Genomic DNA, 25,707 nt, shown 5'->3' with positions numbered 1-25,707 from the left:
AGCTAAATTATATATACATATTGTGGCAAATCAGCTACATTTCAGTTTCTTTATTTCTGATGGAATTGTAAGTTTAAAGGAAAGAATTTGTGATTTGTGCACTGCAGCAACTCTCCAAGGCGCTTTCAACATATCTTCCAAACCTGCGACCTCTACCACCTAGAGAAACAAGGGCAACAGCCGCATGATAACCTCACAACCTGCAAGTTCCCCTCCAAGTCACACACCATCCTGACATGGAAAAATATCAACGTTCCTTCGACATCGCTGGGTCAACCCTAACAGCACTGTGCGTGTACCCACCCCACACATGGACTGCAGTGGTTCAAGAGGGTGGCTCACTATCAATTTTTCAAGGGTAATTCGGGATGGGAAATAAATGATGGCCTTGCCAGCAACATCCAAATCCCATAATAAAAAAACATTAAATATAATGACCAGAGGAAATTTCGCTCTTTATGGTGTATCATCCAGAGTTTCTTTTGAGTCCTTGCAGTTGTTGACATATTTTTCACCTCCTGCTTTCAAAGTGGGTGGGTTTATGATATTATATTTCATTGCCAAGTGTAGAAATATTATCTCTTTTATTTGACATTTATTACACTATAATACCCCAGCGGCATCACACAATGATTTATGATAGCTTTCTCAGCTATTCTGATTTGACTACGATGAACAAAGATTTTCTAAAAACTCAGCAGAATATTCCACAAATACAAATTTTTTTCACATTTCCATAGTTGGATAGCTCATAACGCAGAATAAGTCTCATGGGTGGAGTTGCCAGGTGGAGTCAGAGAGAGTGGTTAATATTGACAACTAGTTGTCCTTGTCCTGTGCACAAGTACGCAAATCTCTTAAAGTGCAAGTTTATCTATAATAAAGCCACTGGTGCTACCTGCAACAGGTTTCTGCTGGGCTGGTAAGGTTAAAACCGCGCCCCTTCCATTCACGCCCATATCTGGTAATCTTTGGCCGAAGTCAGAGAGGCCAATTGGGAGAATCCTCCAAAGGAATTTCCAGTGAATGTATTAAATAATTCAAAAATAATTATATGTCTTTTAATCCTAAAAAAAGGAGTTATGCTAAGTTTGGAGATGTGTTCATAAATTGGTTATAAAGAAAACAAATGTGGCTGATTTTCCACAATATTTATATATTTAGTAAGGAAGTCTCTTTTACAAAGAATCAACACAAGAGTTTGCTAATGTATCGAAATTAATTGATTTCAGAAAAAGTGCTCACCTTTGTACAGCAACAGTGTTCTTTAAGACTTCTGAAGAGTATGGCATCTAGAACTGGCTCTTAGAATAATGAATACTGCACAGATCAGCCTTTATATTGAGAATCATACTGTAAGGGTAGCAGAACTAAACAGGTGTACACATCAGTGCATTGGACTTTAAGACCAGATTTGTCTGTTAACCATTGAGAGCATATGTTTTTTTGTTGATCTTGTTTCTAAAGGGAATCTATTACATTGTTATTTCGGTAAAGCAACACCAGCCACTGAAGATAACTCAGATCTCTAATATAAATCCATTTTTATATTTAATAACCACTTCCCAAACAATTTAATCTCCAACTAACTACCCACCTACTAACACTCACAAAAAGCTACATACTTAGGAGTTTGCACTTCAATGAATGTCATCTTGTTCACACTGTTCCCAGGGTCTGATAACCAATTATTGACCAGTTTGCATGGTGATGGCTTTTCCTGTTCCACTATTAAGAGGAGCATTAGTGCTGCTATGTTGTTTATTGTCTTATATGTTTTTCTCCTCCTGACCGCCATTCAGCTATATGGTTCTGCCTTATGTCATTTATAGAGATACAACATATGGCGCAGGATTTTTATTTGATTGAACGTGCGGGTTCGGGGATGGGTGGGTGCTTAAACTCACCCCTCGACTTGGTGTGCCAATTCCCTGACATGGAACCAACATGCTCCAAGTTTAAATGGCTCCACCAAGCGTGGGAAAAGCCAACCCGCCCGAAATCACCAAACGGCCAGTTAAGCCACTTAACGAGCTTGTCGTCAACTTGTTAAGGGCCAGTCTTGAATTTTCATTTGGAGGCATAGGGTCCATGCAGGGTCTGAACCTCGTCAGGGAGGAGGAAGCGCAAACAAAGTGGGAAGCTGCTCAGCATGCGGGGACAGCAGCAAGAGGCTCCATCAAAGAGGGAAGGCTTAGATAAGGCCCTCATTCACAGGCAGCCAGTTTAGATTTTTTAGATTTAGAGATACAGCACTGAAACAGGCCCTACCATTAACCACCCATTTATACTAATCCTACACTAATCCCATATTCCTACTACATCCTCACCTGTCCCTATATTCCCTTACCACCTACCGATATTAGGGGCAATTTTATAATGGCCAATTTACCTATCAGCCTGCAAGTCTTTTGGCTTGTGGGAGGAAACCGGAGCACCCGGAGGAAACCCACGCAGACACAGGGAGAACTTGCAAACTCCACACAGGCAGTACCCAGAATTGAACCCGGGTCGCTGGAGCTGTGAGGCTGCGGTGCTAACCATTGCGCCACTGTGCTGCCCCTGTTGCCACTGCCGCCACTGTTGCACAGAGTCATGAGAATTATCTGTCATTTCTCCTCACTGTTGGACAAGGGCATTTGGCAGGGTGGGGTGGGGGGGGGGTGGGGGTGGCTTTGGGGGAGGGGGTGTGGTGAGGTTGGACGGTTCCCTCTACTCAGGGGCCTCACAGGTTCATGAGAGGGGGGCTCAGAAAGACTACATTTTCCAGTAGAAAGGAAGGAAGGAGGGACATAAAGGTAAATGGGATTAAGCTAATCCAAGATAGGGTGTACTAGTGATGAGGAGCAGCATGTCCAGGAGCAGAGGCAGCCCCATGGGCAACAGGGGCGCAAGGGTCAGAAACGAGGTACAGGAAGGCAACGAAGGTGAGACCCTCAACAAAGGGTCTACCATCAATGGAGAAGCTACTTGGACATGTTGGAGTGTCAGTGCCGCAGAGGGCAGCGGCTGTCCAGGCAGATGGTTGCTGACTTGTGTGCCGTCGTTGAGGGTCATCCAGCCATTGCCATGATGAAATGAAGACACACAAGTCTGCCTTAGTGCAACAACATGGCCAATGCATTATCAAATTGCAGTGTGATATTATTTACAACAGACACACCCAGTGACCCAAAAAGTGACATTACCAATGCAGAGGTCTGCGCTCATGGCCACTCCTATGGGTTGCTCCCCCTGTGGTTGAGGCTGAGATGGAGGCAGACTGCTCACTTGTGCCTGTCTGGGCCTGATATGCCCGTGGCACTCAGACTCGGCATGAAGGTGCCAGGGAGCATCTCCAAAGTTTGCTGCACTGACATCATTGCAGGGGCAGCCTCTGCCACAGGGCGCAACTCTATAGATGCTTCATCTGTCAGAGGGGGGCATGGAAGCAGATGAGGATGATGGAGCCTCGTGAGGGGCAGCCCCCTGCATCGCCATCTGTCACCATCTCAGCCCTTTCATGGCGCTCTTCATCGCTGGAGGGAACCACCAGCTGGGGCGCAGCTGCCTTCCACTCATCCTTCGCTGCGCCATTTGAGCCACATACTGGTCAAAGCTACAGACTGTGGCATATATTCCGTGCACGTCAGTGCACTGTTTCTGCATCCATTCTGTGTGCTGCTGCATATGGCTCTCCATGAGGTTGGCCATTCTTTCAATGGAGGAGTTCATATGCTCAAAGCACTGAGACATTGTGGAGCACACAAGATGAATGGACTCCTTCATTCTCATCCCATCAGTCTGCAGTGTCTCTGGTAACCCCTACAAGTGGACACACATCTCATGCTAGTTCTCCAGGTAGAACCACCTGTTTTGTGACTCCCTAGACTCTGCATCTTCTCAGGGCTGCACCTGTCTTCCATCCTCCAAGCAAGACTAGCCACAGCTGACTCTGCCTCCCCCATATCCTCCTGTTCTGATGTAATGTATGTTTCACCCTTTGCTACCCTCTCTAATAACACCCGAGGTCCTGACAAGGTGCGAGTATCTGTGCTAGTGGAGGGTATGCAGGAAAGATGTGACAGTGCAGGCTCCTGATGTCTTCCTCCTCTGATTCTTCAAGAACCTGTTGCTGTGGTATGGGCTCCTGCCCTTCTGCAGCTGGCCATGTGGGAGGCATAAGAGAAGGTGGTGATGAGAGATAGGAACAGTCAATAGATGCTCCTGCTGCTAAAAATAATGAGATGACAGCTCATGCTTTGACAGCTCGTTGCACGGGGAGCATTGCCATGCATCCCCTGGACCTAGAGATGTTGAGATGCTTTCACCCTGTCTACGCCGGACGCCCATTTCTCCATCCCCAGCGTCCATATGACTTGACACTCTGGCCAGATCAAGGACCAACTCCTCAAAGTGCGTCAGTGATGTAAGCTGTGCCCTCTCATTCTCCCTGGCATTCAATTACCGTTTGGCCTGCAAGGTGAATAAAGTTGCAGTTAGGACAATGCCTCTCTCCCTCACCACTCACAGCTTTCCATTCGCATGCTCTGCTGCAGGCCGCATTCCAGCCTCCTGTCCAATAGCACGAGGGTTCTGACCTATGCTTATCAGTCATCAAAGCTGCTGAACACACATCTCTCCCGTGGTCAGGAGAATCTATGCGCCGTCAGGATGCTCCTCTCTTTTGCACGCTGGTGACTGCTGACCAGCAGGCATGCCATCTGGGTCTATCTTTGGACTCACCTTTCCAGACCAGATAAGGTATTTGAAATATTCCTGGCACTTCCCTTCTTCAACTTCTCTATCTCCATCTCTGGGGATAGGCTGTCTACTAATATTCATTATAAGCCCACAAACTTCCACGGCTACCTCAACTACACTTCTTCACATCCTGCCTCTTGTAAGGACTCCATTCCATTCTCCCAGTGTCTCCGTCTCTGACGCATCTGCTCTGATGATGCAACTTTCCACAACAACGTCTCTGATATGTCTTCCTTTTACCTCAACCAAGGAGTCCCCCCACAATGTGGTTGACAGGGCCTTCAACCGTGTCCGGCCCATTTCCCGCACTTCTGCCCTCGCGCCTTCCCCTCCCTCCCAGAACCGCGACAGGGTTCCACTTGTCCTCACTTTCCACCCCATCAGCCCCCACATCCAGAGGATAATCCTCTGCCATTTCCACCACCTCTAGCCTGATGCCAAAACCAAACGCATCTTCCCCTCCCCTCCCCTGTCAACATTCCGAAGGGATCGTTCCCTCCACGATACCCTGGTCCACTCCTCCATTATGCCCAACACCTCGTCCCCTTCCCACGGCACCTTCCCATGCAATCGCAGGAGGTGTAATACTTGCCCTTTTACCTCCTCTCTCCTCACTATCCAAGGCCCCAAACACTCCTTTCAGTTGAAGCAGCGATTTACTTGTACTTCTTTCAATTTAGTATATTGTATTCACTGCTCACAATGTGGTCTCCTCTACATTGGGAAGACCAAACACAGATTAGGTGACCACTTTGCTGAACACCTCCACTCAGTCTAAAAGCATGACCCCGAGCTTCCGGTTGTTTGCCATTTCAACACTCCCCCCTGCTCTCATGCCAGCATTTCTGTCTTTGGCCTGCTCCAGTGCTCCAGTGAATATCAAAGCAAGCTCGAGGAGCAGCACCTGATCTTTTGATTAAGCACTCTCCAGCCTTGTGGACTCAACAGTGAGTTCAATAACTTCTGAGCATGACTGGCCAGTTTTTAATAATTTACTTTTTAACCATGTGCCTGCTTTTCATGTAGTCAGAGCTGCTCATTATTCCACTATTAACGGTCTCTCTGGACTAATGCTTTGTCTTTCACCACAAGCATTAACACATGTTTTGCCTTTGTCCCAGGACAGCTTTGTTATTTAATCTCCCTCTGCCTTATCAACACCTTCCCCTTTGTTCTCTCCTGCACTCCCCACCCCTTCACTTGGTTAAAACCTAATTCTTTTCTAACCTTTGCCAGTTCTGATGAAAGGTCACAGACCTGAAACGTTAACTTTGCTTCTCTCTCCACAGATGCTGCCAGACCTGCTAAATATTTCCAGCACTTTTTGTTTTGTTTCAGATTTCCAGCATCTGCAGTATTTTGCTTGTATTTTATGTGATGAAGTTGATGGTCCACAAGCTTGTACAAATGTTTCAGTTCTCAACCACAGTCCAGCCCAAGTCCATCTGTTCTCAGCATAGCTAGCCAGGCAGGAAGGCTTTATGAAGTTCCAGGAGCTCACACAAGCTCGTTATGATTGACAAACTGATTTGAAAGGACACAGCAACAACAGATTGCTACTTTTAACTAACACTGCAATTAAATTATCACTGAATAATTTACATTAAATAGGCTGCCCAATTTGAATATTCAAAGAAACATTAAAGGAGGAATCATATCTATACAAATGCTACCCTTTGAAATTGGATATTTTGAACAAAAGTCATTTTAAAAAATGTTGACCTAACAATGTTTCTATTTTTAATTTGATTTTTCTTCCTATCGAGATTCTCTATTTCACGTCTTCAAAAATAGATGCCAGTGACCAGACCAAACCTACAGATTGCATCCTGGACATTGCTGAATAGCATCGATGATGGTTGTTAAGGTGGCAGAATTTATTAACTGCCCAGAACTTAGTATTCCAAAATGGGCAGCACCAGCTGGCACTCAGGAGTGACATTGATGTCATTATGCAGGATTCCTGGTGAAGCTGATGGAACTAGTTCCCTAATATGTGCACGTCAACTCCTAACTCCATGGAACTGAGAATAACAGATTATTCCTACGAACTCCAACAAGGGTTGCTGGATAGTGTTCAGGAGTGAGTGGCCACATCAGTTTTCTTCTTCATAACATAGGAGCTTGACTCCATTTGTAATAGACCAACTGCTACTCCAGCTGGGGATCAAACCTTGGACCTTTCTAGTCTGTATTGCTCAACTCCTCACTGCCTTAACAAACTATCCACGAATGGAGCACTGAAAATATTTATTTTGCACTACGCTACCTACCCGAAAATAGCAATAACAGTTGTCTTGTCATGTTAGGCTACAGAGTATAGTTACAACTATAAATGTCAGAATACAACAATCCAAATGTTTTGTGCATCTATTGTAGTAATGGTTGAATAGTCTGAAAATCAAGTATTCACTCTATAGCGCTTCAGTCTTTTAAAGGAGTTACCTTTCTAACCTGTTGTTAGAAGTATAAATCATGAAAATATTAGAAATCTCTGTGGAACAGTCCCAATGGCAAAAGATGTATTTCTTCTATCCATTCATTCCAATACAATTAAGTGTGTGTGAACTGAATCATTGCTCCCAATGTCCTAGCTAACATTTAGCTCTTAGCCAAAACGAACAAAACACATTATCAAGTTTTTTGTCTCATTTGTTGCTATGGGACATTGCTGTATGCAAACTGACTAACAAACATTTGCCTACATAGCAATAGTGGGTACACTTCAAAAGCATACAGTTGGCTTGTAAAGACTCCAGAACTCCCTATGGTCATGAAGTGTGTTATATAAATATCTTTCTTTAAACAAGCTTATTCCAATTTTCATACTGTTCATTGAAAAGAGATTGGTCACGGTATTCAGGAGATCTATCTGCTCTTCTCAGATCCTGCAGCCGCCAGAAACAGTCTACTCTAAAAGTTCAGTTCAACATAAAACATAGAACATTACAGCGCAGTACAGGCCCTTCGGCCCTCGATGTTGCGCCGACCTGTGAAACCATCTGACCTACACTATTCCATTTTCATCCATATGTCTATCCAATGACCACTTCTGCCATGTTAGGTATGAGAAAGCACTCAATGCATGCCTGGTAACTCCAACTGGTGTGTGCAGCAGAAACTCTTACAGGTAATTTCACAATTTAATTTTCAATTTGTATAAAGCGTGGAAAAAAGTGCATTTGGTCCAATCATAGATGTGAACAATTGTCACTTTATTGCACATTTCTTCTCACTCAAAATCTGTAAAAGTGCCTTGCGAGATATTTTAATGGAGCATTAATCGCCCTTAAATTGCTCTGTCTTCTGGTAGCAATTCAGCAACCATCAACCTCTAAAGGAAAAAGCACTGTTAATCCTCTCTGCTGGACCACAATTTAGGATCTGCAGCAGTTCAAGCATTTGAACAGCTGCAGTTCCCAAAGGCCTGGGCTGATTTGCCTGACAGTGATGACAAACACAACAAAAGGGGTATTTTAATGAGAAATAAATAAATCAAACTTTTGAGCAAAAATGCTTTTTATTCTTCCAGTGAACACAATCTTCATGAAAAAATGTTTGCAGCTCTGCTTCTGTTTCAGGAGGGGGAAGCATCACATACCATTTTGATCGCAGCACCATCACATTGCATGCTTGTAAAGAAACATTAAAAAGTTTTGCCAAATACTTTTTCTTGGAGATGGTGCTCCCTTTAATATCCAGATTACCACCAGCTTCGCTGCACTTGGAGGGCTAGTAAAAGTCTACTTTGTGAGAGACAAAGTATCCACTGCACTCCTCAGTGATTTATGGTCAGTGGGCAGCTAAATATTGAAAGGACCAGGCCTGTGCTGCATTAGTTGATCTCAGCTGGGAAAGTTAGCCTCAATGCCCCTGGGTTAGAGAGAGGAGTATTATGGCTTGGATTCCTGCTTCTAATGACCATCCAGATATATGCAGTTCACAGCCATGTTCCTCTCTTGCTTATTTTAATGGAGGCATCATCCATTTGACAAAAAATTGAGCATCTCTGCTAAAGTAGCAAAGAGGAAAGTTTGATAAGAGCATAGTCAGTCGTTATATGGTATAATTTATGATAAAGTAATTTCCAGGGCCATATAAAGAACACACATTGTACAGAATCTCTGGGCTGCTTACTTTATCTTTCCTGGAAACCTGATTTCAACAAAGACAAGAGATCTTCAATATAATTTTATGACACCACCGTTTGTGCTTTGAGTTTCTTTGTACATTTGAATGTGTGCAGCCCCAACAAAAGGAATAGGCATTTAATTTATATTAATCTATGATCTATAATTCCTGAATTAACTCATAAGTTTTAGTGTTTTATTCAATTAATATCATGTTGGCACTTTTAAGGGAGAAATGACAAGATAATTGGCACAACAATTACTCAGAGGAATTATGAAGATATTTTAATAAATACACTGCAAAGATTCTAACTCAGTGCTGTGTAGTGTCTGTATTAACACTAATTACATGGAAGATCATTTTAACTTTTATCGCTGGCCAAAGAGCAAGAAATAGAATATTGGCTGTCTGTTTTACACCCACCCGATTCTATTTTCTACTGGGGGTCATTTTAGTGTTTATTAAAGGGTGATAAATGAGTAATATGGAATCAGCCACCTGTTTTACATCCAGTCCGATAGTTTTTCCCACAGAAGTCAAGAAACCGAGCCCAGTTTAAAATGCTGGTCGTTTCACTATCATCTGTTTCTTGCCTGGTAATAAAGTTTAAAATGATCTCCATTGACTACAGTAGAAAGGAAAACCAGGCATGGTGTAAAACAAGTGGCCAATATGCCTGACAATAAAAGTTAAACTTAGCCCCCCCCCCCACAATTCTTACTCTCCATATTGCTGGCAATGCTGAAACAGTCTAAACTCAGGTCTTCTGGTTAATCAAGCCCAATTATAAAGGGGATACAAAATCAGGAATTGATTGAGAAGTTCATCGTTTGAATTCAGAATTTTCATTCCAATTTGGCATATTCTGATATATCTGAAACTGTGCAATTCAGACTCTGGGAACGTCATGCTATCACATTAGTTTTTTAATTTTTAATTTTAATTGTGCAATATATAGCAAAACAAATGATTGGAATCCAAAGTATACTTGGATTCTGCCACTGCAGCTTCTCTCTGTCATGAGGCATTTGTTCACTGAAATTTAGCGTATATTACACTGAATCCCAATAAACAAACTGCCTATGCTTTTGACAGAAAATGTGATCAATTTTGAACCTTCATTAAGCTAGTAGAGGCACTTTGTAAATATCCTGCCTTTTAACTAGATTCAAACCTCCTGATTTAAACATTTCTGATGCTTTAATAAAGCAGTGTCACTTTATTAGTGTGGTAAAGGATATGCACTGACCCATTTCATAAGCACTTCTGATCATATGGCTGCAAGCAATGACTGCCAGGGAGGTAGCATCTATTTTATTTATCTCTGTTGCTCATCCATCCCAATTAAAGCAGCAGTCTACTCTCCTTCCTTCCATGATTTCCCCAAAGATGTAATCTGAGTTCCATAGCAGTCTGATGGCTTTGTGTTTTCCCTGGTGGCCCAGTTGGTTTACACATCTGACTTGACTGCTGATAGTTGAAGGAACTATCTTCTTGTGATGTTCCAGTAACTTGATGGCCTAATTGGTTAGATACATCTGAATTCTATAGCAACCTGTAACTTCTCCATAAACAAACTTCTGATTCTGAGATGGAGGACCAATTTCTGAAGTTATATTAAATTTTTGCCATTAATAACTATCCTAAAATATCTTAAGCAGTGGGTGGAATGTTTGATTGATCTGGGTTTGATTGTATTAGTCTGTTCATTGATCAGTGTTCACTGTGTTTGATTGTTTAAGCCCAGGGGTGGAGCTAGATAAACCAGATAGATAAATATCCAGCAATCCGGCGTAAACATAACAGTGGGATAATTTTAAATCCCTCCCAACAACCCCCTCCCCATCCCCAAAAGATGGGTTTAGGTCAGGTGAGGAGATAACATTTTAGAAATTTCAAACCAAACCCTAACCTGTCTCGAACCTATTTACCTCTCGTTTTAGTTGAGGTGGGATAGGGCGCAGGCAACCAATCTAGTTTCAGGAGGCGGGTCAGTTGGTTAGAGCATTTAAGGAGACTGCATGCCTCCATTTTAACAAAGTTTTTTTTTAACTAATGTCGGCTGGGTTTCCCTGCCCTCAAGAAATCCGGCAGGTAAAGGGAGGCGAGAAGTACTGGATCCATAAGGATTTACAGCACTGCTTCTGGGTTGGGAGGAGCAAGAATATGTGCCCCCAGTCCAACAAACTCCCCTGTAAACATCCAGCACTGATATGTCTAATACCCCACCTCTACGATCTCTGCCCCCATAATCTCCCCCCACCCTTGCCCCTGAACATATTGTCCCCCTCTAGATCTCTTCCCGCACCATGACCACCATTGTGCTCCTGACTGCACTCTACTCTTCCATGATCCCACTGCCCCCATGATCACACCCCTCCCAACCACTAGATACCCGTGGCTGTGATCTTTCCCCTGCCTATCTGCCACTCCACTGTATCTTTCTGCTGCAGGGTTTCCAGCCAAACAGGCAGTCAGCCTTATAATCAGGCTATCAACAGGTTTAGAATTGAGGTCTAGGTGTCACCTCGGCTCGGATGATAGCATATTCACCATTAACTCAAAACGGTGTGGCTTAAACCCCAATACAAGCTTGAGCACATGATCTAGGCTGGCACTCAATATGGTGGTGAGGGAGTCCTGCCCTGCCTGCATTGCTGGGAGTGAATTTCCATGGTGCCTCCTGTTTCAAATGACGAGCCATATAGACCCTGGAAAACCAGTGTAAACATTGCTGAACTTTTGCAGGAGTTTTAAAATCTGCCAGCTGAGGTGAAGGTAAAAGAACAGCAAGGAATTCTCATGCACCGCTCAACACTTCTTCAATCGATAGAAGGTTATCCAGTCATTTAGTTGCTGTTTGAGGTGCCTTGCTATATGCAATTAGATGTAAGTTTGCCTACATAGCAGTGATGCGGTAAGTACAATATCAATAGACTTTCTTTCTATTTTTTACGTTATTAAGTTGAAGTCACTCAGTTTCATATTAATAATGAATATATTAATAGTTTAACACATGTGTTAAAATAGTTTACACATTTCATCTGAACACACAGCAATATTTTCATTATATATATGCACTTATGATAGAATATTCCTCTTAACCAATCAAAAGACACAATAGCATTTATTAGGACACGTTGGCAGAATCTTCCTGGTCCTGTGGAGGCGGGCCTGAAGGCAGGACGTGAGTAAGTTTGGGAGTACATTTGAGTAAATGAGGGTGTTGAGTCAGTGGGCTGATGCGTTCTCACCTCTGGGCAATCTTGCCAGAGGGAGGTCATCAATTATTTTTTTTATTCTTTCATGGGATGTGGGCGTCGCAGGCCAGGCCAGCATTTATTGCCCATCCCTAGTTGCCCTTGAACTGAGTGGCTTGCAAGGCCATTTCGAGGGCATGTAAGAGTCAACTACATTGCTGTGGATCTGGAGTCACATATAGGCCAGACCAGGTAAGGACAGCAGATTTCCTTCCCTAAAGGACATTAGTGAACCAGATGGGTTTTTACAACAATCGACAATGGTTTCATGGCCATCATTAGATTAGGTTTAAAGTCCAGATTTATTAATTGAATTCAAATTCCACCTTCTGCTGTGGTGGGATTCGAACCCATGTGCCCAGAGAAATACCTGGGTCTCTGGGTTACTAGTCCAGTGACAATACCAGTATGCCACTGCCTCCCCGTAAATGGCAATGGCAACAGTTACCCACCTGGCAGCAAGTAGTCAAATTGAATATTTAAGTGGCCACTATTGGGCAGATTGGGGACACTAAAGGAATCTTCCTAGCGGTGGACGGGCCCCTTCACTGTGGGCAAAGACTGGCAGGTGTCTGGAGGTGGCTTGCCAGCGGCTGGCCGCAGGGTGGGGGCGGGGAGAGGGCAAGGGAGGCCTACTATACTTACCTTCCCACCGGAGTTGCTTTTGACACAGTCACAGCTGCGGCCGCAGGCCATCCTGTGGAGAGATTTCCCCCAAAAATGATGGCCTGGCAGCTGGGCCACAAATATATTTTAAATTTCACCCATCCTCCGAGGGCACCTCCATCTTGAGACGCCTTTGTTTTCTCTTGCCTGCCACAGCAGCACCCGCCACTCTTAGTGGGGCTGCTGGCAGGACAACGCTGCAGACCCTCCTTTGGGGCACGCTGGGTGACAGTTCCACCTGCCATCCTTAATTGAATGGCACTCCCAGAGACGGCCGCTTAATTGACCGCCTCCAGTAAAATCACACGGGCAGGCGGCCAGGCATCACCAGCAGAGTCAGTACCTGCCTTTGGTCCTGAGCTCAGAAAAGCTTCAAAGGTAATAAGATTCTGCCCAATATGTGAAGAATGCATCTAATACAAAATTAATCACTTTGTAACCCTGGCAATATTCCCTCACGTCTGGGTACTTTTTAACAATTTAAAGATTTTGATAGCTAATATAATATTTAATCTTTTGAAAATTTCCCTCGCCCTCAAATGGATTATTAATTTATAATCATCTTTTAATTTTAAATGGGTATCTCATTTCATGTGTGCATGCTGTGTCATCTCTTATCTTTCTCCCAATGTAGAACTGCCTGTTTAATATCTTGTACTCCACAGTAGAGGGAAGATTAACGCCCATAGTTTTATAGGGCTGACGAGTTCACTATATACATGGGGTAAATACCCATAGCTAAACATTTAAAACTTTTAAAAAGTTTATGCAGTGAAGGAATTACCTCCAGTACTTGGCTTCAAACCCAGCACAGACTGATTGGATGAAATTCTTCTGCCTGCTGGTTTTAAGCGTCTCACACAAAAGGAATTTGGAAAGTCTCAATCCAATTCCTAGGGTCATGGGGCTACAACAGAAATTTGGCACACTGGAGCAGAGAGGCTCCACGATGGGAAATGGGAAAATGCTGCACTGAAGCAGTTGGAGCTCTTCAGATGTTGGGGCTGAGGCACATTGTTGGGGCTGAGTGGTGTAAGCAGATCTATTGAATCATTGGGTCATACATAAGAACATAAGAGATAGGAGCAGTATTTGACCGCGCAGTCCCTCGAGCCTTCTTCACCATTCAGTAAGAGCATTATTGAGTTTCTACATCATCAACTCCACTTCCCCACTCTATCCCCATATCCCTTCATTCCCTTAGTTCTAAAAATCTATCAATCTCAATCTTGAATATACTCAATGACTGAACATCTACAGCCCTCCAGGGTAGAGAATTCCAAAGATTTACAACCCTCTGAGTTTCAATGACCACGGCATACAAGATCTCACTATGAGTTGATATAGTCCAAGATGCACACAAAAGAAATGGAATGTTCAGGTGCCCAGCATTTGTGGTTCTCCTCTTTACTCCAGATTCTGCTCATGTGTCCCACGAAATGAAATGGTTGCTCATGATTAGTCAGGAGCAATGTCATGCATATTTCTTTTTCCATTTGGAACATATACTTTTATCATTTTAAGTGAACGTTCTAATGAGTGCTATCACTAGGAAAGAATTACTCTGATCGCAATGTAAGCTGGAAGAAGGCAATCAAGAGGTGAAATAATAAAGGGATGTGAGACAGCAAATGCTACATTCAGAAAATTACTTCAAATTAAATTGTGAAAGTAGTTTACACCAACTCGTATCCAAACTAGTGAAAAACAACTTTTGGACAAATGTCAAGAGGACAAATGTGATTAATATATGGGTAGAGTAATGGAAATCAAAACAGAATTTTTAGCATAGGAGAAGAACATTCAGCCCTTCTACGTCTGCACTGAAGGGAGAAAACACTGGGAATCATTTAAGAAACAACTAGAAGCTATGAAGGGAGACTGTCAGATTTTTCTGGAAAGCTCAAGATTGAATGAATAGCTTTCCTCATTTGTTGGAAAAGATAAGACTTAGAGGTGACCTGATAGAGGTCTTTAAAATTATGAATAAGTTGGACAGGGTAGCTGTGGAGAGAATGTTGCCACACATGGGAAAATCTAAAACTAGGGCCATAAATACAGGATAGTTACTATTAATTCCGATTCGTAAATAAGGAGAAATTTCTTAGAGAGTGGTTAGAATGTGAAACTTGCTACCACAGAAGGTGATTGAGGTAAATAGCTTAGGTACCTTCAAGAGGAAAATAGCCAGGTACATGAGAGAAAAGGGAATAGAAAGATACACTGAAAGTCTGAAGTGAAATAGATAGAATGGAAGGAGACTCGTGTGGAGTTTAAAATCAGCAGAAACTAGCTGGGCTGAAAGGCCTGCTTCTGTGCTGTATGTTCTATATAATTCCAAATATACTATTTATCATCTTGTAAAATGTAGTATGAGGATAAAATTTCTAGTGAAGTTGTAAACTTATTGAGAAAGTCTGCACTTGCAATACCAACCATAGAGTACTACATGAATATCTTTATGATGCCACAGAATAATGCTTCCCCCTCAAATTATTGAAAAAAGCTCAAAAATGTTGAGCAGAATTATTTTCTTTTCCAAATAAGTTTTTACAAAAAGTAATATCTTCTGTTTTTAATTCTAATTTTCACACAAGTTTTAAGGATCCTTCAGGTCACTTGCGAAGTTTTAATCATGTCAAAGGATTTGCATAATTAAAAGAAATTGCATCCAATATATCTCCACTTTGAATGGCGGAATGTAGTTTGAATCAAAAATCTGAAGCAATGCTTTTTGATACACTAGGGTAGCACTAGGATAAGAGAGCACAGTTAGAGTTATAAATGGCAAATCTGGGGCAGTTGTCAGTAAATTTTTCTCTACACAGAAGCTGATCAACAGCTGGAACAGCGAGATGAGGAGAATAATTTTAAGCAGAGTTGTTATGATCTGCAATGCACTGCCTAAAAGCCTGTTCACGGACAGCAAACAGCAATGTGACAACGGCAAGATAATCTGTTGTTTCAGTGATGTTGATTGAGGGATAAATATTGGCCAGGATACTGGGGATAACTTCACTGCTGTTTTTTGAAATAGTGCCTTGTGACCTTTCACAACTCCTCTGACAGGGCAGCACTCCCTAAGTACTGCAGTGAAGGGTTAGCTAGATTTTTGTACTTGCGTCTCAGCAGTGGGATGTCACCCTACAAACTTCAGACTCAGACAGAGCTACCAACTAAGCCACAGATGACACAGAAGGAGGCCTTCAGCCTCATGTACCGATCGCGGTCCCTTCAACCCTGCTGAGTGCTGGGGACCCTCCCCAAGGGTCTTCACCTGCCGCCTCCTATCGTTAGTGTTACTTCCCAACAGTTGGCCAGGGTCTCCATTTGCCTAATTGCCAGGTGGGAAATAGAGCAAAACAATGTTAATGATGTCCTGCTGTTATGTTTAACAGGCCCTCTGCATCCCCAGCCTTGCTGGATTCTTTGGCCATTTTCGGCTTCCCTATCTGGACTCATTTAAGTAGGTGCCAGTTGTTGAAATGGAAGGATGACACGGTTGATATTCTGAAGGATAGTATCAAATGGGCTGAAGGGACTTTTCACCTAAATCTATGTGAGAGCTCAATGGCTCACATCTTTGAAATGCTGTCTTCCAACAATAAGGTTTCACTCCTCCATGTCTGCTCATTACTCAAGCTCACTTTCCTAATTTGGGTGAGGTTTACCAATTCTTGGACACACCATTGTGCAGAGCACCAAGCAGTGAGGTTCCATCTTGGCATAAAGATAAGCTGGCGTTGTCGCGCTGAATTTAAATTTTTTTTGCTACTGACAGAAAACCATTAAAATGATAGGATGCAAACTGTGGGGAGCAAGTCTGCAATTTCCCAATATGCATTCCTGGCTGGCAAGTGTCCTGAGCAAAAATGTGTCTTCATTAAATCAGCAGTCGTCTGAATTTTGGCCTAGCTTTAGGGATTGTCACGAATTATATGTGGCCCAAACCATACTATCCTGCCAACTAATGGCAAGAGAATAAAGAGAAGAAAAACACAAGGTGGTAAAATGAAATGATAATTGTAGTTGGAATTTTCAAAAAAACCAACTTCAGGTGCAGTTCCTCTTATAAAGGCCATCATTTCTTAAGCAAATTCCTCTATTTCAAGTAGCAGATCTGGTTTTGCTATCCAGATATATTACAAAGGCCATGATGCCAAATCTTCCTCTGAGAGGTAGCTATAAAAGTTTTGAAAAGAATATATTTCATGCATTGTCTAAAAAAAGCTGACCATATTTTGATGTTCCATTAATACTTATTCAAGAAACTGATGAAAGTGCTAAATCTGTAATATTTTGGTTTACTGTAAGAACAAAATATAGAAACATAATATTCTGAGACACTGGATAATTCAGAGTTAGCTAAATAGAATAGACATTAGATTTCCCCACATAACCTGCACGGTCTTGATGTGACCATGGTACAATTTAAATGATACACAATGAGGAAAGGCTGAAAGCATCAGCATCATTGCTAACATTGTTACGACTGAGGCGGGAGGATTGCACTGTTTATTCTCGTCCCACTTCTCCACAGGTCACAAGGTATATATTAAATTTTCATACTTACTGATATGGTCAATCATATACTCATTTTTCCCAGAACACACTAACCAGGTTTCTTTAACGAACAACAAAATTATCAGTTTATTATAGAACAAGTCTTAACTAGTAATGAAGTAAAGCATAAACACACAAATTTAAAATTTTAAAGTCCCCTTTTTACCTTAGCCCCTCACACTCATACACACACATACATACATACACTGGTTAACCGGAAAAATAAAAGAGATTTTTTAAATTCAGAGCTCTATTCCAGACAAAAAAATACTTTTGGGATGAGTACTTGCTCATTTTTGAAGAAAACAGCAGATGAGATATGTTGTTCCAAAACTGGAATAATGTCTAGCCTCCGAGTACACATAGACAAGTCACTGGGATCTTTTAGAACAACTCTTTTCAGGCGGCATTGAGAAGTAATTTAGCAGGGCTTCCTTCAAAGACAGGAAACTAGATGAATTGACATAGTAGACTTCTCAGGGCCTTTTAGAGATGCTGGAAAAGGAGCTGGGTTGTGCTCTTCTCTTCTTCCTTTACTTCTTCAGCAGCAGGCTAACTTTATCAGTATACTGACAACCAGTATACGTTGTTGCCTAACTAGTTCTTTGAGTGCCCTTTTGATTACTCTCTTGAAAAAAAAACTTGTCCAACATATATCCAGTTTGACTATGAATTTCTCATAAATATTTTAACAAAAAAAAACAGAATCACTTCCATAACAACATGCACTGACAAAATTAGGTATCTGTGGGGGTTTTTGTTGAAGAAGGCAAAAGGACATACTTCCCAAAGAATTAACTGAAAACGGAAAAGTAAAAGCATCTTTGATGTAATCCGAGATACCATTAATATTCAGCCAAAATAATGATAACTTCTTCAGTAGAAATCTAGGAAATGAAAATTTTAAATGCTTTGACTTAAAGGGCCTTTGGAACAGCTTCACAGAAAAAAGGATTTTTTTTGTTTGTCCAGATATACCATGTGGTATATCTTTATTCAGAACAGCTGCAATGGTATTCAATTACAAAAACAGGTAATGTGGAAAGGCATCACTGAAACATATTGTGGATTTTAACCACTTGCACCATGAACTGCTCCAATGTGTGCTGTTTTTCCTGAGCAACACTCCCCACAGATTTTTTTTTTTCTTTCTGTGGCTAAATTAGCTGAAGATACTAGTTAACAATTAATCTCAGGAGATGAAAACATCCCAAACCTTTTGCTGTGGCCTGCATTAAAAAAAAAATGCTCTCAGGATGAGGGTAACACTGGTGAGATCGTGTATATTACCTGACAACTGAGTAGCTTACTAGGCCACCTCAGAGCGTTGTAAAAAGTCAGCTACATAGTGTAAGACTGGAGTCATGTAGGCCAGACCAGGTAGGGGGTACCAGGAAGGACATTAGAGAATCAGTGGGTTTTTAATGGCAAGTCGTAGTGTCCATTGGTCATTTCTTATCTGGTGCCAGCCCTCAAATGACCAGATTTACTGAATTCAACTGCACAACTTGCAATGGTAGGATTCCGAGTTATTATCCTTTAGCTTTCTAATTCAGTATCATAACCACTACACTACCTATCAATCACCTTCGTGAAGATTTTACCGTCTATCAAATGCCAATGAAATATACTGGCAGGTGCTGTAAACAACTACCGGCCACAGTTGCTGCACTTCTATTCTCAAAACATTTTACAGAAAGATTATTACTTGGGGAAGCAGGAAAAGAAACTTTGAGAGTTATTCTGTGTGCAGATAAACCGTAATAACATTGCAGCTTTTAAAACAGCAGGGGGACCTGGTACATTTTAAGCATTTCTATTCAGACACACATCACAGTGCCCACGTTCTGTACACTTGTTCAGCATATGAAACAAACAAGATCAATGGGCAACAATATTCTGCTAGTTCAACTCGGATTCTTTGCTTAGTGATAATAGATCAGGAACTCATTTGCTTGTCCTTCCATACCTAGTTCGGCCAACTTGTTCATATTGCTATAAACAGTCAAGGATCATGGTAGTTTATCATGCAACCAATTTGTGTTACAAGTTTTCAAACTTAAAATTTTTGTCCACTTGTTTATACAGAGTACAAATTGTTATGGTCATGTTTTACATAATTTCCTCCTGTCCCAAAGATCGTTTCAGCTGTTTATATAATGTGAAATGTAATATTTATGTATTAGAACCCTAAATTTGAATGATGCAAAAATGTCAACATAAATAATAGCATTTTATTTATGTGTGCTTTTGCAATTATTTCAAGACAGAAATCTTCCTATTCCTACTACAATTGCTACAGGTAGGTTAATTCAGTAGTGTAGGCTTTTATTTATATCTACCTTGGTACCTATGCATTCCACTCTACAGTCCATTCTCCTTCCAGCCCAAGACCTCCCCCATTTGTGTTGTTTTCCAAGCTGGGCCAGTAGAATCTGCAGATATGTGTACCTCTTCTTAATTGACCCAACAGGAGGTTTACTCAAGTTGTGTGTGAGAAGCCCCTCCCAGCCAATTTGCTCTCCCTCCCACAGATGATCCAGCCAAGATGTCAAAAATGAACTTCTTCGAACTTTTTTGCCATTATGATTCATTTTCCCTCAGCAGTCAGGTATTTACAGAGGGTACACAACAGGATATCGGGGTCACTTCTTTGCAAACCACCAAGTGCTGGCGTGTCTCTGGATTACACCACGTTAGCTTATTTTACAAGTCAGTCTTTTTTTGTAAACGCTGATTGCCCATGCTCTCTCGGCAACCTCAAAGACCTTCACTCATAGAAGGCAGAGGTTCTTCCACTAATGCAGAACGTCCTTCAAGTACTCAAGTAGATAGCTTAGCCCCTGAAAATCACTGTACAAACAGAATCCATAACGATTGAATGGCCAGTGTGTAAATTGTTTTTAAAAAAATCCAAAAGCACTGAGAAACATAATGACTTTATTTCTATGAGGTGATAATTTAGCAGAGAATTGCTGTACGTTCTGAGAGTAATCGGATTATAATATGCTGGTCCTGGAATGACTCCTTTGGCCCTACTATGGTGCTACAATGAGACAGCCCATTTGGGTGGCTACATTGAGATTTTCTTTGAGAATCCGCAAGCATTGGAATTGCTGCTTTTACACAAAAGTGGCATGGCCACTATGCACAGCAGGGATCAATAGTAAACAGCGGACAAAAATGTTAATCATTAGATTTTATTGCACTAACAGTAAGCAAGTAAAAGATATTATAAAAATGACATGTTTCTTTAACTGGTGGAAAGTGTTGATGCAAGAATGAGAAATATAAAAGGCTGCCATCACGAAGTGTGTGACATGACAAAATTCATGATTTTGGTTTCAGAAGTGATCCACTGCAAGTAAACCATCAATGATTTGTCTACACAATGTTACAATTTGATGCACCTAACTAGGAAAAAATAATTTGATCTGGTGTGACATCTCTTGAATTTCTACACTTGGTGCATTTTGCTGCTTTGAGATTGCAATTTTGGACAGAAACTCCCAGAAGCTAGGTTCAAGCTATATTTAAGCAATAACAAGTCACCTACTGAAAGAAATCAATTGCCGAAGTATCATACATGGAAATGCTCTAACATTAACAGAGAGATTTTAGCACCTTTGTCTTTATCATTTAAGGTTATAATGATAAAGTCTTATTACCTTTAGTGAAATGGGTTTAATGGTCAGTTGAATTTAAGCTATGGCTTTCCTAGTCTGGATACCTCAGTTCCAAATTATGACTGACACATTGTAATATTTCAGGTATTAGATGTGGCTTAGTCAGTAGCACACTTGCCTCTGAGTCAGAAGGTTGTGGGTTCATGTCCCGTTACCAGAGCCTTGAATCCAAAATCTAGGCTGCTATTCCAGTGTAGTACTGAGGGAGTGCTTTGCTGTTGGAGGTGCTGCCTTTCAGGTGTAATGTTTAACTGAGATCCTATCTGCTCTTTGGAATGTCTTGATGTTGGGAAAAGTGCTTTATAAATGCTTTTATATAAAAATATAAAATTCGAGGGGGCCTGGGTACTGCCCCATACAGATATCTATCAGGAAAAACTTAAGCATGCATAGACTACACCCAAGAGCTAGCAATCCCAATAACAGAGTAACATCAGAGCAAGAAAAGGTATAGGTTATTATCAGTAAGGATGAATCATGGGCCTGGCTACAGTAACAACCCCACCTCACACATTCAGCCTCGGCAGACAAAATTGTAGCTTTAATTCTTTGTTAAAAGATTGTTGTCTCTTCTAGTCAGGTAATCCGAAGCTCCAGCTGATGAAAAAATGGGCGCTGAGCCAATTATCACATTTCAGAGATGGGTTCAGCTTTGATTGGCTTGGTGTCAGTTTAGAGTGAAGACTGACATAATGTCCAAACTGAAAGGAGTTGCTCCTCTCCAGTTGCCAGTGTTAAGGCTGAAACTGGGAGGTTTTAAGGCTCTGGCTTCATTTACACATTTATGCAACTTAGGCAATTTTTTTTACTGCTGGTTAAGCTTTATATGATAGAAGATTGAATTCACCATTTCATTAGCCTTTAATTTCCATTACTAGGAAACTGCACAAAGAAATTGAATGAAGTAGTGAGAATTGAACCATTTTCAGTTATGTTTGAACGAGACAGAAAATGCAAGAAAAGCGCTCATAGTAAACAGTCTTTACATTTTTGCGAGTTTACTCCTGTTCTTTGCCTTGTCCTATTCATAATGATCTCTTTCAGCTAACGGACTTTGCTGCAGATTTCTCCATCACTGCTGCCACCACACCTCTAAATCTGTGGAAGTCATGGCTTTCAAGGAGAGCTCTCTACCTGGCAATTTTCTCACCTATCATGAAATGGAGGGCTCCACAGTAAGTTAAGGTGTTCTCTATAGCGAGCTGGTTAAGAATCAGTTAAATTCAGTCCCAGTATGAGTGAAGCAGCAACTTGACCCATCAAATGCCCTGCACAGCAGAACAGCAAAGCCTATGGGTTCCTGCGTTGCAATTTCCTGAAGTTGCAAAGTCCTGTTCTCAGCTCGAGTCAGCAGGAGGAGACACCCAACAGAGACCAGGCACTTCCCCGCAGGATGTGAAAATTGGCAGGTGACTCACCCAAGCCACTCTCCCACACCTCTTAGCCACTGCTAACTGTGCTTAATAGAACCCAAGAAAAGTGCATAGTGTTGGGGGAGGGAAGGGGGTGGGTGGGTGGCTGGGGAAACTAAACAAACAGGGAACGGGTGGACATTTTTAAAATGCAGATAAAATCGCAGAGTAAAAATAACTATTCACACTCCTAACTGAAAACAGCCAAATCCTGGAGTCCATATGAAGTGCTATGAGATCCATCACTCAATTACTGGAAACACCAGACCACCTCACATTAAGTGCCCGTTTTTAAAGGAACGTATAAAATCGGAAGCTTTTGCTCATCTCTATTTAAGACTATTGCATCAGTGCTCAGAAAACCTTATCTCTGCATTTTTCATGAGCTTCCCTGTCTAGTGTCTTTTTTGTGCAGTCAATAACATATAACATCTGTGCACTGACCTGTGCAGGGGAGTGGACATAAAGCAGAGATTCACTTAAATGTTTCAAGCAAGTTTTTTTTAATCAAATTTATCAGTGACCCGAAAGCCTGAAAATGAAGTTTTAAAAAAAGGCAAACAATAGACGACAAATTGAACTCACTGCTGTGATGCAAATTGCTGCACAATCGCTTCTCACTATGGATGAGAGTTAAAGAGCAATGTTAGCATCACCGTGCTCTATCATTGAACACACAGGGAGATGTGTGTCTGCATGTTTAAAGCCTAGAATTTTCTCCAGCAAAATAAAATAATAAATCTGGTAGACCAAATTGTAAGCTATGTGCTGCACACATCAATTCATTTTATTGCCTATTTAATCAAAAAAAAGAGGTCCATGCAGATCTGATGATCAATCCATTTTAGTTACCACCAACATTTTTACTGAGAATTTTAATGTTACTTCAGTGCAATGCTGAGAAAAATACCAACCCATTATTGGGCCTTTTTTTAAGATCACGGGATTAGTTGGATTTGCTTAGGCCAGGAATGGGTTAATCCATTGATGAGCATGGGCGAATTTCCTCACTGAACTGCAACCTCTTACCCACAAATGATAACTTCCTGACAATAATTACAACCTAACCGAGAAATGTTTGGTTGCGTGAAATTCCAATTAGCCTCAATCACAAATGCGAAAGTACTATTTTTATTCCAGTAAGATAAAATAAATTGTACATTCGCAATGTTGCATAAGGCATTCAATATTTAAAGGGATCATTTGAGGGGAGCCTTAGGATTTTTTTTGTTCCCCCTAGAATAGCTGTTAAGACCATTCAATTGTGTTACTGAAGCTGATTTTAAAACAAGAGTTTGACTACTTACTGTTCAGGCAGTTCTTCTTTCTGGTCCCATTTACCTTCCCAGCTCTATCGATCTTGAGGAAGTACTTTGTGGCCGAGTAGAGCCTCCGCCACCGCACATCGCCCTGCAGGTGGTTGTAGCTGCGTGTGTGGCGCTCCAGGCTCGAAGAGCAGTTTGTAGCATCCAGCGTTAGCGCATCTTCGGACTCACCACGGCAACTGGCAGATGCCGAGCAGGCCAGGGAGAACAGAAGGAAGCAAGCGAAGTGGGGCAAGGGCGAGACACCGCTGGTCAGCATCCATTTCCACATTGTAGTAAAATTCCTGGAGTGGGATCTAGGAAAAGACGCATACTGAAGCAGCAATGAATTCACCTGGACAAAGCGAGAGTTCTGCACGCGGACTTCCCTTCACAACAATCTTTCCATTAATGTCTCGGAGTTGCCCCAATGTTGTTGTATCCATGACCCAGTCACACCTGAAGCATTAGTCCAATTGCCTTTAATAATTCCTCAAAAAGAATTGTGCAGAATTCAAATGGACACCGAAGTTTCCTCCACTGGAGCTAGCTGAAATTTGTCCAGGAAAGAAGTAAAAATAGGAAATGAAAATAAATTTCAGTCTTGAGTTTCTCTGCTCATTTGAATTTGCCTCATTAAAATGAGAGTCTTGAGAGACTGCAGCGTGTGGGAAGGAAAGGTTGTGTTTTTATCAATGCCTCAGACACTACAACTGCAGGCAGCTTGTCATCTGCTTACCATTCAACTGACAGCTGAGAAAGGGCTGGCCCTTTTCAGATAGGAGGATGTTTTTTTTGTCCTAAGCCAGTAGTTTGTCGCCTGATGAAATGTCATCGGGAGGGTTGGGCATTCAGTCAAGTCACTTGACTTACCACAGCAAAGAGGGAAACAGCTTGCAGTGGTTATGGTTAACAGCTCACCTACGTGCTATCGACTTTAATGGCATCCTATAGCTTTCTTCCATGTCTATTTCTCACAAACACTTCTTAATATTTCTAACCAGTAAAAGCTCTGTCGTCCTGATAGCTAACAGAAAACTCATTTGTTTTACAAGTACACATGGGATTAAATAGTGTTTAAAAATGAATTCTACATCTCATATCCCTGCAAAGAATTCTTAAATGGGCATGAACATTTAAAACAACTTATAATCTAAGTTTATGAGTTTATCCAGTGGGAACGAGGGTACAACACTTATACATTCACCTGAAATTCCTCTCTGGTATTTTAACAGCATTGTTATCCCACTTAATCTAAATGGACTAATGCCACAGCTAAAATACAGGAGGGAGGAATTTCAGGCAAGTGTGTTACTGCTCAAATGTTGATATGCCAGACTGCTATTTCTGAATCAAAGTAACTTGATTACTCAGTATTATGGATTTTCCTCTTTCAAGCAGAAGCTCAGATTTTAAAGAATTGGGTTATGTCTGTTATTTTTTTCTTTTCTCTGTCATCCAAACACCTCCAAAGGATTGAAGTTGGTTTAATAAGAGGCTGATTTTGGACTGCTCTCTAGGGAGTCTCAAGACAGTGCTTTGCTGTTGATGTGTGTGAGAGCCACTGCAAATCTATCAGTCCTGTTACTCTTACTCAAAGAAAAAACAGCAGCTGGCTTCTCAAAACCTCCATTCTACTTTTGTTTCAAGCGTCACAACTGGAAAGTAGAGAAACAAACAATTTTTGTTTTCACCTGGGTTTTCCATTCAAGTGGTTTTTAAACTCTGTTTTACTGCTTTGTAAACTGAATCTCAATTGCACATCACAGCGTGTAATTATATTTTCTTTCATATAACCTTGGGCTTTGATTTCTTCTGGTGGTGTGCTTGTTTAAAATAAACACATTAATGACTGTGTTAAAGTAGCACACAAAAGGAATTTTGCGTGAGCAGGTTAACCACTACATTTCCAGGAGGAATTAAACAGTTGAAAGTTTCAGAA

The 25,707-nt window shown here is 41.5% G+C and overlaps 1 protein-coding gene across 2 annotated transcripts in view; it reads right to left on the bottom strand.

Annotated features, from left to right (window-relative positions):
• Positions 1–25,707, bottom strand: part of fgf22 (fibroblast growth factor 22) — a 149,333-nt gene that overhangs the window by 94,419 nt on the left and 29,207 nt on the right. Inside the window, exon 2 of one of the 2 annotated variants that reach the window (XM_068015808.1) lies at positions 23,769–24,082. In XM_068015808.1, the coding sequence (XP_067871909.1) occupies positions 23,769–24,082 (314 nt within the window). Of the gene's footprint in view, positions 1–23,768; positions 24,316–25,707 lie in introns of both variants that reach the window. The other variant, XM_068015810.1, reaches the window with a different exon arrangement.

This window comes from Heterodontus francisci, chromosome 36 (assembly GCF_036365525.1).
Source record: "Heterodontus francisci isolate sHetFra1 chromosome 36, sHetFra1.hap1, whole genome shotgun sequence".
NCBI lineage: Eukaryota > Metazoa > Chordata > Chondrichthyes > Heterodontiformes > Heterodontidae > Heterodontus > Heterodontus francisci.
This window is presented reverse-complemented; position numbering and strand designations above follow the sequence as displayed.